This window comes from Dermacentor variabilis, chromosome 10 (genome assembly GCF_050947875.1).
Source record: "Dermacentor variabilis isolate Ectoservices chromosome 10, ASM5094787v1, whole genome shotgun sequence".
NCBI lineage: Eukaryota > Metazoa > Arthropoda > Arachnida > Ixodida > Ixodidae > Dermacentor > Dermacentor variabilis.
This window is the reverse complement of record NC_134577.1, coordinates 28,735,669-28,754,641: the sequence shown is the minus strand read 5'-3', so window position 1 is coordinate 28,754,641 and position 18,973 is coordinate 28,735,669. Positions and strand designations below refer to the sequence as shown.

Genomic DNA, 18,973 nt, shown 5'->3' with positions numbered 1-18,973 from the left:
AGTGTGCACGGATGTGGCGACGAGCTCGTCGCCTTGTGCAAGATGAGCGTTGTTGACTCCATCGTCGTCGTTGAGAAAGCTGTCGTCGTCCGCGACACCTTGGAGGTGACGGTGAACGCGATCGGACGTGTGGTGCCGACCGAGCACTGCCTTGCGTCGCCTACTGTCCGCGTGAACGATGCGGAAGAGCTCGGCAGACTTGTGAGCCGTTTGGACGCGCTGAACATTTGTTCGGGCTACCCCGGTGGCGAGGACTCGAGTGAGGCCGAGCTTCTGAGGACGTTCGGTGTGTTCAGCGAACAGTGCCACGTGCTATCGATGCAGCCAGTCTGTGCTGCGTGCCAGCTTCTCAGTGACGGCAGCTAGCTGTTTCGAATATTACAAACTGTTATGCTCTGTCTTCAAAACGTACTTCCCATTCCGTACAAACATTCCACGAAAGAATCTCCAGAAGCCGGTAATAGGGCCACATTGCCGCTCAAGCACTCGCAACATAAAATGTCGAGTTTGAGGACACTAGCACGCAACTGCCCCTCACAGGTACGAATGGGTTGTCGCGTATACGTGTCACATACGTTTTGCATGTGTGTGACATTCTACGTTGACAGCCATGCGTTTGACTTCACTGACACCGTGTTCCTTGAACAAACGGTAGAGGGTCTTCATTCTACACACATGTACAAGTTTAAGCTCTTTACTAACAATGTAACGAGCTACACTCCATATATTAATTGCTGGGGTAGTGATGCTGTAATGTAAATGTGTATGAAGCGCGAGGGTATGCTGTAATCATCCACTTAGTGGACATGTCTGTTTCATTTGCTGCTGAAGTGCTGATTTGCTGGGGGCCTGTCTCCTCATGTGTACCACAGCCCAGCCAGTCGGAACTTCAGCAGCAGACGAAATGGACATGTCTACTTCGTGGAGGAACCCCCCTCCCCACAGGTGTTTCCGCCTATGACACGGATCCCTTTTATTTGCCACTCATCCACCCCAAAAAATAAAGAAAAAGAATAACCAACTCCACTTAGGTTAGTAAGTATTTATTGACATAAGTGGAGTTGGTCATCGGTCAGTGGAGTGGGTGGTTGCATGTTTGTTACATAGCAAAAATTTTCAGAAAGTTTATTGTAAAAGCAGTGAACATTGTAAAGGGATGCCACAGTGCATGGAAGAAAACCATATTGAGCGAGCACAGACTTGTCCATCCTTTTCCATAGTGGATGCAAAGAAAAATACTGCGCTAAAATCACCTGCCATGGTGGGCCAGTGGCTATGGCATTCTCTCGCTGGTCATGGGTGGTCATGTGGTAGTTATGTGGCCGATTTTGGTCACATTCTGATGGGTACAGAATGCTGAAGAGTCATGTGCCAAACATTAGATGCATGGCAAAAAACCTCAGGTGGCTGAAATTAATTCAAAGACTCACTTTTATATAATTTCTCATTGCCTGTGTTTCTTTGGGACATCATCAACTGATCAGAGTAGCATGAAAACCAAACTACATCTCCTTGGAGCCCTTAATGCAGTGGTGACATTTTTTTTGTTTCATTGAATGTAGGTTCAAGTCCTCTAGACCCAGAAGAAATACTAGTAAGCATCAGAGTGCCACATGGTTCTGTGAACCATATGGCATTCTAACTCTAACTGGTATTTCTTCTATTGTTTAATTTATTTATAATTAATGTGATCATACCTAGCCTTGTACTGCGGCACGACATGACCAAGTATTGCTTTTTGTTATGATTACACGGTAATGTAGATGACTCCGGATACAGAAGTTTGAGACTAACTTTAGTATCAGATTATGATAATGTGCCCCAACCTTCATACTTGCTAAGTGTCATCATTTTACATTGGATAAGCATGTGGTAGGGTTTTTACAAGTTCAAAGATATTTGTCTGCACTCTTTAAAGGGCCCGTCACCAGGCCCCACTGAACATTCTGGTAATTGACTGGAAGCTGTAAAACGTTGTCTAGGAAGCGTGTTACTAAAATAATTTCTGAAATTTTTTTTTTATTCAGATACCCTAAAGGCCCTTTTGGGCATTGCATAAGAAGGGGGGGGGGGTTAACAACAGGATATTTCAAACACAATTAGTGGGGGGAAGGCAATATAGAACAACGTGGTAAAAATCACCGAATACAACAAGAAAATATAAAAAGAAAAAGGAGAGAATTGCATACATTGATGAAAAAAAAAAAAAAACAACAACAACACTCCGTACAAAGCATGTAGATACACTTACAATGCGTCAAAGGCATAAAATTCTGCTTTTACCCAACATGCGTAAAACTGCGCTTCAAATTACTTACAAATGAGTCATGATCACGTATACAAGCAATTTCTTTTGGCAGCTTATTCCAGTGATTCAAATTACTTACAAATGAGTCATGATCACGTATAGAAGCAATTTCTTTTGGCAGCTTTATTGGTTCTTTATTGAAGGAGGATGAAGAAAACTGTCCTGTTACCATGCCCACAACACAGACACTTTCTCCCTTCTGCCTCAAGTAGCATTCCCAAGCAGTCTTCCTTCTCTGACTTCTTCCATACCGGAGCCCAGGGACGTACCATGGCATCAAGGCCTGCCTCCTTTCTTGCGGCATTGCATTTTCTGCATTGAATGCTTAGTCATGGTGAGTGACGAAACACGCACTGCGAAGAGACATTTATGCGTGTGGCTGACTTTGACTGGGAGCGGGCTTCAAAGACAGGGAAGGAACGCAGCATTTGATTTGAAATTTCAACTGTTCTCACGGTGCACAGTGCTGTAGCATCTTGAAGACATGATCGACCGTGCATCATGTATATATGCTACACATGTTTGTTAAAAATGGCCAAACCTGGCAAGGGCTAAACCACCCTGAACTCGAAAATTAGTTACATAATGGCTGATGTATGATACTATGAACCTATAGCCACAAGAATATTTGAAATGGTGCAGTAATAGCAAAGTTACAGGCGTTTGATGAATGAAAGCATGGCTGCAGCTCTTTCTCGCTCTCCTTCGCAAGCTTCCCCACTCGTGCTCTCTCCTACTTTCCACATGCGCTCATCCACTCTATGCAGCGCCGCGAATGCTACAAGTTGAGTCTGCCTGCCCGAAGAGAGGCTCCTCTGTTGTCTGACCCTAATCACTTTCTGTGCGAAGCTAACTGAATGGAAGCTTCATGAAAGGTTCAGTGGTGTACACTTGGTGAGTTGCCCTCCATTCTCACAACACAAATTTGGCTCTTGTCATGTTGGCACTGTCATTTCTTGACAACTGGCCAATTGACAACTTTTGCTCCTGTTGATGTCATGACATGCAAAGGAGGTAACGGAAAGGCCAGGAGAGGAGCACAGGATTGTTCTTTGAATTCGTGGCATTCCCACAGTGCATAGCACTGCCCTCTTCGCCTGAGACGATGGTCACAGCATTCAATACGTGATGCGTGCATTTGTTTGAAATGTGTAAGAAAATGTCCGAGGTTGTTTAGGGGCCCTTTAAGGAATGCATGCTACAGCAAAAGCAGAGGCTGTACTGTTCTCGCTTTTGCCTCCCTGTTTGTCAGCTATTTGAAACCTTGACAATCATTGCCAAGCTTTGAAGTAGGTAAGAGAGAATGTGGCAAAAGGTGGGACGTTTTACCAAAATGCAAGGATGGATTCATGTTTGGCAAATGCTAATCTGCTTTAAAGTGCGATGTGTTTCAACACATAGAGGCATTTGGACATATCTGTAGCAGTGTGTACCTACAAGTTTAGCTTCAATGCAGTAAAAGAGCATGGAAAGCATAGAGTGTGCAAGCCAGTGAAGGCATACTCTTAAAATGTACTATGGGGATCACACTTGTCTAGAATGGCCGGCTGCGGCACTGTGCGAGCATCTGCAACAGCTAGTGGCAACTGCTGGGTTCCAGATATGTTTGTTCTACACTCTAAAAACAGTTGCACCATTTGGGGTGTATATCTGCCACACAACAATAATCGTGGTCTGTCTTGCTTGCATTTCCTTTCTTGAAAGCGCTGCGCTGGATACTTTCCTGTTGAGAATGCTCTGTCATGCTGATAACGTGCATGCTGTTTCTGACTTAAAAGTACTGGGCTCGTAGCATTGAAGAAAGAAAGGAAAGGAAGATGGATGATGATTATTGTTGTGTGGCAAATAGACACCCCAAAGGGTGCAACCTTTTTTAGATTGTATCAGGTGCATACACCAAGTGTTTGACATGACCTTTTGTGGTTTTATTATGGTGTCAGCCTGTGTTTTTCCTAGCGAAAGATGGCAACCAAATAGGCTGACCGACCATTTTAGACAAGTGTGATTCACGCCGTACTTGTCGAGCAGGAATTTTTTCTGGGTGTGTCGTGCATGCATGCCGCTAATTGTAAGCGACACCCAGCACATTTCAGCCATGCTTTCCGAGTGTTACCATACACGATCAGGCACCAGTGCCGGTGCTGAAACTCGATGCAAATCCTGTACCGTTTAAGTTGAGAATTCCAGGTGGCAAGGATTAATTCACAACACCTCACTACGCTATCCCTCAAAGCCCAGTATGCAGCTTAGAGATATAAAGCCTCATAATTTAAGCAATCTGGAAACGCTTTCTGAAACTGGGGCTATTCCCACTAAGTCTGCTAACTCATAAGTGCCAGCATGTGCTTGGAAGAGCATCATATTGAGATGGAAGCGTACTAGGTATTCTTTCTTTAGAGTTAATAGAATTGTTCAACTGTATAATCGACTAGTTTGCAAAGTTAATTAATTAACTTTAAATTACATAGGGACACATACTTAAGAAGGATCGACATTTGTGTATGTGTGTTCAAAACAAATAATCTTGAAGGGGAAGCGCAATAGCGCAATTTCATGTATTCATGTATTTCATTCCCTGCCATGTTTCATGGCAGGGAATGAAACACTCGTGCTAAAACTATAAAGCTGAAAATGATTTATGCTTACCTCTACTTCCAAATGCAGGACAAAGTTCCTTTCTGTTGCAAAAACCTAATTTGCCAGAGAATTTCTTGCAAGGCGATACCTGCCTATGGGTGCAAATAAAATTTTGCAGTGTTTGCAGCTAAACAACTAAAACAGCGGAGTCATTTCTCTCTTCCTCGGCAGAAATGTGCTTCTTTTGCCAGGCTATCAGGCATCAGACATCATAAGTGTTTGGTAAGATCCCAACAGTTCACGACTCATTTTAACCTATCGCCTATCACTTACAGTCATTACCGATCAGGCCAACGACCACTACAGAAAGCATGTTAAACTGTGGAGGGCATGATTGGCTGGGATAGCCAATACAGACATGAGAAGATGGAAACAGAAAAAATGTGTTCAAGGCTCCTGTTTGATTACTATTGCTGGTTATTCAATAACTTATGTGTTTGCTTTTGACTTTGGTAGTTGGCTTTCATGAGAAATGTAACACTATTTTTAGTAGCTACCCCTTCTGCTTGTCGGTTCCAATGGTCCTGTCTGAACAAATGTTCTGCAATATTTAAGCATCAAGCTCTTGGTTAGTGTACACAGCGTACAGGGCTCATAAATCTTTCAGTTTTATTTCTGGTGGCAATACACTCTATTACAAAGTGTTTTCCAAGATCTAGGCATAAATGTGTTTTGTGAAATCACAAGAAAACGTGTTCATCAGCTGCAGGACAGACCTCCCAGAACAACTGTGACATATAAATCAAACCATCTTATGCCTACAAATTTGCTGGTCTCATTGCATTACTGTTCATTATTACTGATCCTCTGTTGTCCTTGACTATTTACCTCAGGTTTTGTTAGATGAATGGAAACATGTGAAGGGCAGGCAAAGTGTTGCAATGAAAGTTGTTGGTATCTAAAAGGGATGTTTCTTGCGAGTTGCCTTATCATTTGCACAGCATGGCATACATGCCATTGCAATGTTTTGCCACGTCATATTGCATTATTTTTCAGGACTTGCCTTGCTTTAGAAAAGGTTGCTGTTTCACGCCTAATGTGAAGTAGCGATGCTGGCGCAATATTATTGCCGTCAATCTTGAATTGTTTAGTGCTGTACAGGCTGACCTTACGGTGAAAGGAGGCTGCATAAGCCAATGTACACAAACTTATAATGATACCCACAATTTCTCCAAGGCGTAGATTGGGTGCGGCTTTCAAGGAGTGGAGCTTGGCCTCAGACAAACACGAAAGGTTTATGCAAAAATATATTTCTCTTGCATAGTATACAGAGTTTCACATCTTATGCACCACAGGAGAAAATGGAGGGGGTGTTCTGTGAGAGATGGCCACCGGAAGTTGTTCTCAGAAAGAGAGACCGGAAATGCAACAGCTTGCGAAACCATGTCAGAAGCATATGGAATAGACATCACTATGTGCCTCACATGCAAGCTAAGCTTGCATCATATCAATCTCCACACCAGCCATTTACGATCGGCACTCCTACTTGAGCAGACATAGAATGGGACATCAGTAATAATTGGCACAACTGCATTGTTGCTTGCGAGCCTGGTTTCTATAAGTAATGTCTTTTTTAAATAAGCATGACTGTCATTGTTGTAGTCTTTTGCCGTTACAAGATCACAGGGATTGATTTTTCTGAATTCGCATGGAAAGCTTTGTTTACAGAGGTATCTAAACTTCATTTTCAGCATGAAAAAAAAAGGGGGGGGGGAGAACAGATTGGTTCACCTATTACTATGATGTGCTAGTTCTCTGCCTCCAGCTTCAGACAGGGACTAGAGTTAGCTCAATTTGTCGGCACTGCTTTTGCTCTCTTAGAAAGATGTGCAGTTCGCAGACTGTGTAATGTTATGCAACAGCCTTCTCTAGTCACCAGGCTTTTGCAACCATCGCGTGTGTAGTCCATTCGCTCCTGCGTGTTATCGCAGCAGACGATCAGGTGGCAGGACCAACACCCCACAACTTCACAGGCGGCCTAGTCACTTGCCAAGCTTCTTCTTCAGGTTATCAGCAAGCTTGTCAAGGAACTCGAATGTGTTGAGGTAGTCGCTGCGCTGGACGCTGCAAGCAGAATGAAAGCTTTGATCAGACTGTTGCTGCTTCAATGTGCACAAACACCACAATTGTTGGCGAAGCCATAGAAAGTATGTTGTGATTGAAAAAAAAGTGAAGAATGTCTTCTGCTGCTATTGACCACATTAAATATAAATGCAAGAAATTAAACACTGTAGAACATAGATACTGAAGTTGGAGATGTCTAAAAACAAAATATGATTGTTAAGCAAAGAAGTAGTGCCTTATTTGTTTTAAGTTAGTGTAGCAGTACACATTAGATGCACTGTGCCTACAGAGGACATCCTGGTTAAACTTTAAGATGACCTTTAGTGACTGTTTTTCACACACAGTGGAACTTAGATGTAATAAACTGCATTAAGAAAAAAATTTAGTTGTTTATATCCGACAGTTGCTATAAAGGTGCACACACGAATAATTTGTGCACGTGATTAGAAGTAGCTGAACATTTTGACCTGACTTTGTTTTGTACCACAAAGACTTTGCATGAGATGAGCTGCGTTTGCTGCTCGTATACGGTATGAGGACCTAAATATACCAGGGGCATCCACAAATAAAATTCCCATTCATTTTTAAATGGGGCACAAACAAGAAGATATGTTTACACTGATGCACCGGCTGTTTTCCCAGGGACAGGGAGATACTCATAGTCAGTATAAGTGGGCACTCATTCAAGGAAGTGTCCACTTATACTGCCGGCCTATGCCTGGAACTGACAGCGAGTGAACAAGGGAAGTCCCAGCTCAGAAACTAAATGTCAGAACACTGGCCTTGGAATGAGGCTTGCATTGCTTGCCTGCAGACTACAGCAATTTTCAGACTACTACATCGCTCGCTCACCCAGACATGCCCTTGATGCAAATGGCCAGATCCTTGGTCATGTAGCCGGCCTCAATGGTTTCAATGCAGACAGCCTCCAGCGAGCTGCAGAAGACAGCCAGCTCGTTGTTGTGGTCCAGCTTGGCTCGGTGGGCTAGCCCACGGGTCCAGGCAAAGATGGATGCTGTGCACGCAAGTTGGGTGCATGATGAGAAACCAGCGCTACAAAGCAATCTTGTTCATTCGCAAATAATAGTACACAGCGGCCCATCTGTGAGGACAAGCAAGGAAACCTTACAAACAACAAACAAATAACAACAATGAAGAAGTAAACCTTAGACTGTCATGAGAAGGGCTACCTGCTTTCAAGAAAAAGAATTATGTACATGTAATAGAAGCAAACATCACAAGATTCACATGAGGACAGATCTACAAAAGTGTGTGCTACAGGCAAGCCACTGAAATTGTAGTGCATGATATACACCACATAAGCAAATACTATAAACATAGTGCGGAAGGTGATATCTCCATGTGTGGCTTGGTTTTTCCATCGGTTGGACTCAAGGTGCCAGAGTTGCTTCCCTTCTCTTTGTGAGGTGGGAAAATGTGCACCAATGTAAATGCAAAAATGCCATTCATCACTTTGTTCTGTCCTTGCATTTTCATTTTTGCGATGCCTTTAACGGGAAGTAGAAAAATAATCTTAGCTGCACAAGTAAATTGTCTTTCTTCAACACCAAAACAGCTGCTCTTACTGTGAGAAGGTGCTTAGTAAGCCAGGAAAAATGGCAAAAATCCCCATTAGCAATGGTAAAGGGAATGGTACTGCTATATCTATCGCTTGCCTTTTTCTAAAGCCTTCACAAACAATGAACATGACATGCTGATTGCAGTACGCTGCGGATCATCTGAAAAATCTTAGTATTTGTCTTTAAAGGCAGACTAAAGGAAAATATTAAGTCGAGCTACATTGAAAAGTTAGGCTTCTGTAGTAACGAGCTCATCATGGGCTGCTGAGCTAGAGGAACCTGTGTGACGTGTTCGATTCTGCCCAACAACGGAAAAATTTTTAAGGGTTTTTTTAAAATTGAAGAGTGACCTAAAGAGGCTAGACAAACTCAAAGTGCCTGAAGTAGGCCAAGAATGTTATTTGCATTAAACAAACTTTGAAATCTGTGATGTCACACTGATGTACTGGTAATAGACTTTCATAGTGAAAAAAAAAAGCGTGACTTTCATTTTCTTATCTAATAATCAACCAATTACCGTGAAATTCACGAAAGTAGAGTCATGAAAGAATACTTTGTCGGTCTAAACTGATGTGACAGTCTGTGACTTTGACCCACAAGTTCAGTCACTTGCAACTCTACCCTCGTAATGTTCAACAAAATGCAACCACTTCAGGTGACATACCGATGGGGTTGGTGGAGGTCTCCTGGCCCTTCTGGTACATCCTGTAGTGGCGGGTCACCGTGCCATGGGCAGCTTCTGCCTCCAGGGTCTCACCATCAGGGCACACCAGGACACTCGTCATCATGCCCAGGGAGCCATAACCTGCGCACAGCACCGCGTATGCAGATGGTTGGTGAGCGCACTTTTTTGCATTTCAGTTCGGTTACCCCGCAACTTCACCATAAGCAGGACGCAAGTGACATCTGGTCTCAAAAAGCTTGTGCGCAAGCTGCGTGCAATGTATCGAACATGCATGAGGGACACTCACTTTGAAACCACCCCAATGGTCCTATCAGCCCTTTAACAGGTTAGCGCAAGCTAGCCTCACTCTAGGTCTTTGCTTCTCTTGTGACTAATGATCAATGCACCTTGTGTTGTAGTGTTGTTTTCAAGGTAATGCAGTGAACTGATGGGGATTTCAATAAAATCATGTACTGAGAGAGTGCCGAGAATTTTGCATAAGGCATTTTCTCTCTATTAACTCCACAAGCGGCAAAGAGTGAAGATGAAGAAGGCTACAAGTGCACTCAGCAGCCCAACCCTTTTGCACCACTTACAAGAAGTCCAAACCACCTAAATGCTAACTAGGACAACTTAAATACTGGGTTTATTTATTTATGTTATGTGGGCATTTTTTCAAACCTGAGGTGCTCGCTAGCTAAAGGATTAACAACGCACCTTGTGCCACAGCATCCGACTGCACATCACCGTCATAGTTCTTGCAGGCCCATACGAAGCCTCCCTCAGACTTCATGGCCTGGGCAACCATGTCGTCGATGAGCCGGTGTTCGTACCAGATGCCACTCTTCTCGAAGTCGGACTTGTACTCCCTGTGTGTTGGAAAGCAAAGAGATCATTATACCACTTGCCAGCAATGGCTCCATGCAGTTTTACAGTTAAATGAGCATGCATCGAGTTCTGCAGACTGTACTCTGTATATAAGTGCTCGGTCAAAAGGAAGAATCTGTGCACACAACAAAATAGCAGCAATTATGTGCCTCTAGCAGGTAAGCTTGTAGAGAAGGCCATACCTTCATACAAACATGTATATGCACAATGAACGTAGTATTCATTTTAGTGTCTAAAGCTGAGCTTGTTCATTAGGTTCAAAGTTTACAACAGCACACATAAAACAGGACAGGGAAAAAGGCAAGATGAAGTGCTGACTATGTTTCTTATGCGACCTGCAATGGTAGATATGTTATATAAACAACATAAAGAAAGAGAATCAACACAAGAACACCAAGAAAGAAAATTACAAACTAATCTGTGCCTACAATTGGAAGCATCACAAGTGCTCTTCTGCAACTTTAAAAACTGTGGATAACTTCTTCTTGGGCAAGTTGGTGTTCACTTAACATGATCCTTTTTAATGCAAGAAAAAAGGAAAACAGTGAGAAGGATAGTGAGAGTGAGAAGAAGGAGAAAGAAGGATATGACTGCACAATTGTCTGCACATTGCAGGTCTCGTCCCGACTGTTAACCACTGTTATTTATTGTCAGGATCCTAGGCAGAAGCAAGAACGAAGCCGCACATGAACTGTTAGAGGCCTGCCATATCCAAACCACTGGTCTAGCCTGTGCGAGTCAGACTTCTGTTACGCTTTATGATTCAGCATTGAGATTGCTAAGCATTTAAAAAATGATAACAATGCCTTTGACTGAGTGACGTCCTTTGCTTGTTTTATGCGTTTGCGCATTTGTATATTTGTGTATATATAGGATGCTCTGTTTCTCGGAATAAGCAGTTGTAAGTGTAGCACTCATCTTTCTTTTCCTTTTGCCTCTCACTGTTTTCTTTTTTCGAGTTTTTTGCACTAAAAAGCATGACGTTATGTATGAGCTGTAACTGTAAGAACTGTATTCTGTAAGTGTGGGAGGCAAATACGAAGCACAGCTTAGCAAACATGTCGCATATCTGATTGCATCTATGTTTTGGATCTGCTATTTCAAATTCTCACTACGCAAGCAGAAAGAGGAGGACATACTTTTCGTATATATCCTGGAAGATGTCCTTGAACCGGCCATCATACTTCTTGAGAATCGTGTTCTTGGTACTGCAAGCAACAGAGAGTGAAAAGAAAGGATACAAAGTTAATATCGGCAACTTGAAAGTGCACTCAAACAAAACTCAAGCGAGAATCTAAGGTTGAAAAAGGAGTTTCCCATACCTGAGGTATAGTGGGAGCTCTCGCTGCAGTGCAAACTTGAAAGAACTGTGTGCAAAGTCCTTAATTGACTGGGCGGTGGGAAAGAGAGGGGAAGCAGGATAGAAGATAGAGAGAAGAAAAAAGAAAAAAAAGAGGAGGTCAGACCATACATAACCCCTATATAAAGATTTATTCTCTATAGTAAGTGGTGGGGGGGGGGGGACATTCCCTGTACTTGTCTCGCTTCTCAACTTATCTTTATCTGCCCTCCTGTAGCACGCTTTTACGGAAGCCATAAAAGACTGCAACACCCTTGAACTGAAAGAAGGCCAAGGCTTTTGCCAAGACACTAGAGGCATAGTAGAACAGCGTTTTCAGTGAAAGTAGTATTAGAAGATGAAGCTCCAAATGTAATCTATGTTCCTTTGTAGCTGAAACTAAAAGCTAAGATGTTAGGTTTTGTAGAAGATATTTCTGTGTACCTCACTTTGTGTACTGCAGTATGATGGCACTGTCTACCTACTTTGTTAAGCTTGGTTAAATATGCCTTTCTTAAAATTATTATTCACCTAGGTTGCCACGTTGCATAATGTCGGAATGAAATTACACGTAAGCATGGAGGCCCATGTAATGCAGATACTGCAACAGCTACTTATGAAATGTATTGCAGTACATCTGCATGAAATGGGCCTCCATGCTTGTGTGTATTGTTGTTTTTGGGGTCTTGCTGCTTAGTTCTATATCGAAGGACTCTGGCTTAACTAAGCTGCAGCACAAAATCAAATCTCACGTATGGAATGGATGCTATAAAATGGGAACGGTCTCCTTTTCATCACGATTCTCAGTTAGCCATGTCAATTGTGAGTCAGCCATATCCAGTCTCACATTTTTATTTATGCAGTACTGGTGCCGCGGACTTTTCAGCAAGATCTTTAAGGAATGAAAAGTGGTGCGGGCAGCATGCGAGTATATATGGTAATCACTGGCGCTCACCTTATCGGTGTTGAACATGGCCATGGCCACGCCTCCCGTGCCCTGAAACTCGTGCACCTTGAATGCCATCGGCGGCTCGCCTGCAGCGTTGGGTGTGAACTTGATCTCGAGGGTGCCGGGTCCCGGAACGACAAAGTCAGTGGCCCTGTACTGGTCCCCGTAGGCGTGGCGGCCGATCACGATGGGCTTTGTCCAGCCAGTGACGAGGCGAGGCACATTGGTGCAGATGATGGCCTCGCGGAAGACGGTGCCACCCAGGATGTTACGGATGGTCCCATTGGGCGAGCGCCACATCTGCTTGAGCTTAAACTCGGTGACGCGCTTCTCGTCGGGCGTGATGGTGGCGCATTTTATGCCGACCTTGTACTTTTGGATGGCGTGAGCACAATCGACGGTGACTGCGTGCACAGAGAGCAGAGAAGACACGGCGACTTGAAATAAGTGGCTTGAACTGGCCTTTGTTTCTAATGGTTACATTAAAGTAATAGTCTCAAACACATAGACTGTGGGCTGCTGGTTTATAAGGTAAAATGGTAACCTATATTGCACGCTTGACAAGTAGTACACGTGGGGGCATATAAATAATTTACATAGTTTTAATATGTAGAGAATAACTCTTGCATTTCTCCTCAATGAACATGCAGCCCTATTGGCCAAATATGTAGTAAAATCCATAAACTGCTACTCTATTTTTCTTCATGTTTCAGGGAAAAAAAAAAGTAAAATAGAGATCGCTGTGCGAACAAAAAAAAAAAAAAAAAAGAGAATTTACATGCAATTCAGTGGTGCTCATTTGCTCAGCTTAACTTCTGTGCATCTATGGGCTGTGGTATCTGTACAGCAACACAAGAAACGGCATATTGTTTATCCATAACTTGTGAAAAGAATTGCACGATCTGCTTTTAAAACTACTTTTTAAGCAGCAGTAATACTCAGACTTATGAAATGCTTGGTATATGCGATTGCAGGTCACTGTGCGTTTGACATATCTTCAAGGTCACCTGCCTCCTTGTATGCACTAATGAATATGTTACTTTCTCAAAGGACTGGTAAACAGAAGGTTTCAAAATGACAGACCATTTGGCCATCTGAATGTCATTGCTAACCATTTTTACTCTAGATGCCCTTCTGTAGCCATGAAGTGCGACCACAGTTGCCTGCACAGTTTTCAATTAGTGCATCCACCTACTTACCCTGGTCATCCGTACGATCCCGGTTTTCAATACCAAGGTCATAGGTGTGCAGCTCCACATTCAAGAAAGGAAGGATGAGCTTGTCCTTGATCAGGTCCCAGATGACTCTGTGTTATGTTGGCATGATGAAATGGTGCATTTACTATGATGCTAACCATACGAGTAGCAGTACCATAGAAAGACCAGCAGTATAGTTATTAACTCTAAGCTACACAGCTACTCAACAAGAATGTTCTGTGAGCGATGTCTTGTTCATGAGCCTGACGTATGCATTCCATGTCCAGTGAAGCATGGAACAATTTGTGTGCAGTAAATTTCTCAAAGCAGAAAGGCACAAAATGCCAGTGAACAGGAAGTGTCGTGCTGTGCGAATTGGTTGAGGGACCAATGATTCACATAGTAGGAGATCAGTGAAAGTCATATGAATAAACAATAACCTCAATAGAATTTGTTTATAGCGTGCATTCACATTATTTGTAATGCCCGACCAAGTGACAATGAGTCTTATGCTTGTGGCCAAGTATGAATTACACAGTATCAGCTTTCTCTATCTGCAGTTTCTTGAATGAATGACAGTGGAGATACAAGAAGATATTAATAACTTCAAGGCAGTACATACGGTTCCAGTTACACTTGTGGCTTTCAATTCTCAATAACGATTCTGTCCATTAATGTGGTTAGTCGAACTTGATTGGAGGTGCAGGTAAATATGATGCTGATGATAAATATTCTCGTAACAGAAAAGTCAAATGCAGTACTGACAAGTACAATTACAGCCAACTGCAGCTGAATGGGCTTATCTAACAGCTGAAAGATATCTCTAAAGTTGCAATTGGTTGTGATGACAACCTTTTAGTGTTGCATACACAGTACTGAAAGTGTGTTATTAATGCACTCTCAATGAACTTTTATGCACTTCAGTGTAATAGAGATGTCTTGCTTCAACAGTCATAGTTTCTGATCTAAAGCCAGAGTGTAGAGACCAACTTTGCAATTTCTTAACGTCGTGCATCATTCTCAAAGCCAGTACTTGACCTTAGTGTCTACAGTGCTGCTGAAACACTACGTACATGTTTAGCACAGTTTTACGAGAAATCTGTTGCCTACTAAAGTGTACCAAGGAAACAACCATTACACCAGTTCGAGGTCACGCCGCATCCCAAGAATGCATTTATACAAACTGCAGACACTGCTGTTACAGGTGATGCAATTACTACAGTTAAGACATGTGATGAAGTGTTATGAGAATTATTAAACCTTAAAACTTCTTCCAGTGAACAGCTGCACATTACACACTACTAACTTATAGATCATATCTAGGGTAATTATTTCCCATAGGGAAAGAAAGGAATTCTTGCATACGTATTGTAACTAGCATTTGTGCTTGCTTCAGCTGCACATCACACAGCACCAACTCATAGATCATATCTAAGGTAATTAATTTCCACAGGAAAGGAATTTTTGCATACTTATCGTAAACAGCATGTGGCTTGTTTCGAAACCGTAAGACATCTCTAAAAATGTCAGAGTACTAAAACCCGCACATGTCGCGCTTGCGCGAGTGAAACTTGACGCCAGCTTTTTAGAAGACGCGCCATCGGGATCAATATAACGTTAAACATAATGGTGGAAGAAACGGTGAGGCACGTGCCCTTGCACCGTCCAGTCCAGAATTTCAGGCCAACGTTTGCTTTGGAGGTCAGGCGCAGGCGATTAAAAAAACATCCGGCGGGGGGCTTTTTTTTTTTTTCTCTCTCTCACGCGCCATCAATCACAAGATCGCGGCAACCCGACCCTCATAGATCAGTTTGCCACGTAAGACGAATCTCACCTCGTCATCTCATCGCCCAGGATGTCCACCACAGGTCCACCTGAAGAATAAAGCAAAATGACGAGACGATCATGGTCACGCGAGCGTCGCGGTTCGCCGGAGCGAAACTAAAGTAAACGTATTTCTCTACGTACACTGAATTTTCGCCATGACTGTGTCCCAGCTGCTTTCCTTCGACGACTGGGCGTGTTCGGTTGTTCAGGAAGCTTTAGCAGTGGAGCAGGTTTTTCCTCCTGGCTCACAACCGGCTCCTGCGATCAGTCGCCTATTGGGGGGAGTGGAACGAAACTTTGAGCGCCGCTTCAAAACACCCGAATCAGCAGCGGTGTTTGTAAAGATAGGGGACGCCCGGGAGAAATTCTGCCGAATGTAATCTCTGGACGCGCTCCCGAGGGCTGATAAGAGGCCGGGCGGATCGCAGTTGCGACAAGGGAGACGGCACAGTTGTGAGCACAGATGACAGACAGGAAAGACCCTGGCCTCCCGTGCTACGAAACAGATTGCCGGCGTCTGGCGATTCGGGCCGGTCAACGCCTGATTTGGCAGACGGCAAAAGAAGCGTAGTGAAACCACTCCTCGTGTTACCGGCCAGCTTCTTACGCTGATGATGATAGTGAAAATTGATTGCCATGGTGCTGCGGTTGCTGCAAATGTTTAAATTCAAGAGCGGCGGCTAGAACTAGAGTTTTATCTACTGCACTTTTGCAGGACTGCTCGTATTGTTTTAGCCAACGGTAATTTTTGCAACTTTTGCGGCTTCCTGAAATTGATTATGCGAGAATTGATTGCGGGGGTATGCTAACAGTGTGAAAAATGAGCGTACTTCTTTAGCCGTTCCGCTGTCAAAGTACGCGCGAAGATCTCCGAAACCTGATACGTTTATTTCCTTATTTTTTTGAAGGTTTGATATATTTTTTTTTTCTCAAGTTCCCCTGCTGTTGAATGTCGTGTTTCAGTGTTTGAACGAACCACGAGCACGATGAATGTTATCACCCTTAAATATCTTATCTCTCTCGAAGATCTGCCTAAAAGCCTGTAATTTTAAAACCCGCCGTGGTTGCCCTAGTGGCTATGGTGTTGGGCTGCTGAGCACGAGGTCGCGTGATCGAATCCTGGCCACGACTGCCGTATTTCGATGGGGGCGAAAACACCCGTGTACTTAGGTTTAGGTTCATGTTAAAGAACCCCAGGTGGTCGAAATTTCCGGAGTCCTCCACTACGGCGTGCTTCATAATCAGAAAGTGGTTTTGGCACGTAAAACCTCATAAAAAAAAAGACAAAAAAAATTTAAACGCCAATGTATCGCGTGATAGACAATTAGCATAATGCTTCTCGTGCTTCCACTTTTGCTTGAACATAGACATGTTTCTAATAATTCTCTCTCTCTCTCTCTCTCTCTCTCTCTCTCTCTCTCTCTGTTTTCGCTTTTACTTGTCCCCATTAGTTACTCAGTACAGTTACTCAAACAGAACAAATAATTTGGAAGAGCACGTGCGCTCTAGATGTGAGCTGCACGTTGAAAAAAAAAAAAAGAAATCCCGCTTTGACTGAGAATCGAATCTTCTGGCCCCTCCACATGGGAGACGACCATTCTACAGGTTCTGCGGTGAAGCTAAGCCCAAAGCTCGTAGCGCCGCAAAATTGGTACGGTCAGCTGTGACATGGCCTCCGATATCGCCGGCGTAGCGCGTTGCTCCGAGCCGGGGACCTTGGAGGCCATTACCTGCTTGAGTGCCGATGCTGCTAATACTACACGTGAAGTGACTAACCAGCAAGCCGCGGATTCAGTCCTTCGTCAAGGCAGTTTTACTTATGGAAGTTTAAGAATTGCCGTTTTCATTTTCCCAAAGGGCGAGTTTGTGTGGAAGCCGAACAATGTGCATTAAGGGAGGCACACAAAATAAATCAATCATTGTGATCAAAGTGCGGAATTTTATTTACGCACGGTTCATTCCTTCGTAGAAAAATAGTTTCCTCGTAACATTTTACTTTGTAACACCCGGTAATTGCGGCAGTGTGTGGAGGAGGGGAAGGGGGGGGGCGATTCAACCTTCGTGTACAACTTCGGGGATGGGGGAAGCGAGAGCATACACCACGCCTCCCCCCCCCCCCCCCAAACGCCCGTAATTGACGCTTATTACGTGGACAAAGCCTAGGTACGAATGCTGAAATGCGAGAAGCCCGGGGCTACTTGTTTTTAGTGCGTGTTTTGCTGAATGTCTGCTGAGATCTGGGATACCTTTTCTTTTTAACCCATGAACATTTTGGTTACCCTGCTGGAAACCACCGCAGCACCACTAGCGCCTACTACTACTACTACTACTACTGCTGCTGCTGCTGCTGCTGCTGCTGCTGCTGCTGCTACTACTACTACTACTACTACTACTACTACTACTACTACTACTACTACTACTACTATTACTACTACTGCTACTACTACTAGCTATCTATCCACGTGGCCAATAAAAATACCCAATGCTTGCGAGCCGTGAAATACATATTACGCCATAGACGCATCACATCTCATTTTCAGTGTTCGAATCTTACCTCTATTGGATGTCAGGCGAATGTTTTGGTTGGTTAATTTCCGGGTGGGCAACGTTGACGCTGTTGTAGCTAGAGGGTTGCTTCATGTGGTTAGGTCACACGGTCGGGTGGCGTACACAGGTACAATAGTGCTTACTGGTTCAATTTCAATTTGCGCCATCGAACGACTGTTTACTATACATATCTGTATGTCGTCCTTGATATCGGGCATTCCGTCAACTCTATACCTTGTTCAACTTCTACCCGGAATACTAAACCGTCGTTATCGCAGTATTTTCTGTGTGTGTCTGTAGAAAGACGAATTTCCTTACGTTCGATCACAGCTCTCGCCGCATATATCTTGCAGATGAAATAATAATCGTCGCCTATCATTTACACTTCCTCGTCTATGATGATGATGATGAAGACGACGATAATGATGATGGCATGGTACTTCTCCTTCGTATCGGGTGGACCTCATGCTTACGTCTTATGCAAAATTAAGTTATATATCAAAACACAAGAAGTCAAACTAGTGCCCCCCTGCGTGCCCCCTGACATGCTGGTCCACGTTGCAAGCGGCATATGTTTAAAACTTCGCTGCCCTTGTAACAGTTACACGTCCTTGTGTCGTCCGCTAATTCAACTCATCTTTTGTACGTACTTTCCACCAGCGCTGTGTTCAAACGTCCTGAAAAGGTAACTTGCGCTGTACGTTGTGCTGTATGTTGTACGTCGTACGCTTAACGTTGTGCTGCAAGGTGCAAGCCCCAGCTTTTCCGAGCCGGCGTCGCGGCGCTCGTGAGCTCATTGGCTGGCGGCCAAAACATACATGCTCCCATTTACCAACGCAAGAACAACACACAGGACGGTAAACGATGCAAACGCTTCCTCCGCTCATGATGCCGTGACATCCAAATTATTAGTTTACTGCATACACATATAGAAATTGAACGTTGTGTAAACATGAATACCTCATCAACAGATG

General features: G+C 43.6%; 1 protein-coding gene across 1 annotated transcript; it reads right to left on the bottom strand.

The window, feature by feature from the left end:
* Positions 1-6,174: 6,174 nt before the first annotated feature.
* Positions 6,175-16,013, bottom strand: LOC142560228 (isocitrate dehydrogenase [NADP] cytoplasmic-like). The gene is made up of 10 exons (XM_075672176.1): positions 15,594-16,013; positions 15,460-15,499; positions 13,629-13,735; positions 12,436-12,833; positions 11,464-11,531; positions 11,281-11,349; positions 9,971-10,122; positions 9,254-9,394; positions 7,862-8,024; positions 6,175-7,009 (listed from the first exon to the last, which is right to left on the bottom strand). The coding sequence occupies exons 1-10, from the start codon at positions 15,607-15,609 to the stop codon at positions 6,928-6,930; spliced, it is 1,236 nt and encodes a 411-aa protein (XP_075528291.1). The 5' UTR covers positions 15,610-16,013; the 3' UTR covers positions 6,175-6,927.
* Between the last annotated feature and the right edge of the window lie 2,960 nt (positions 16,014-18,973).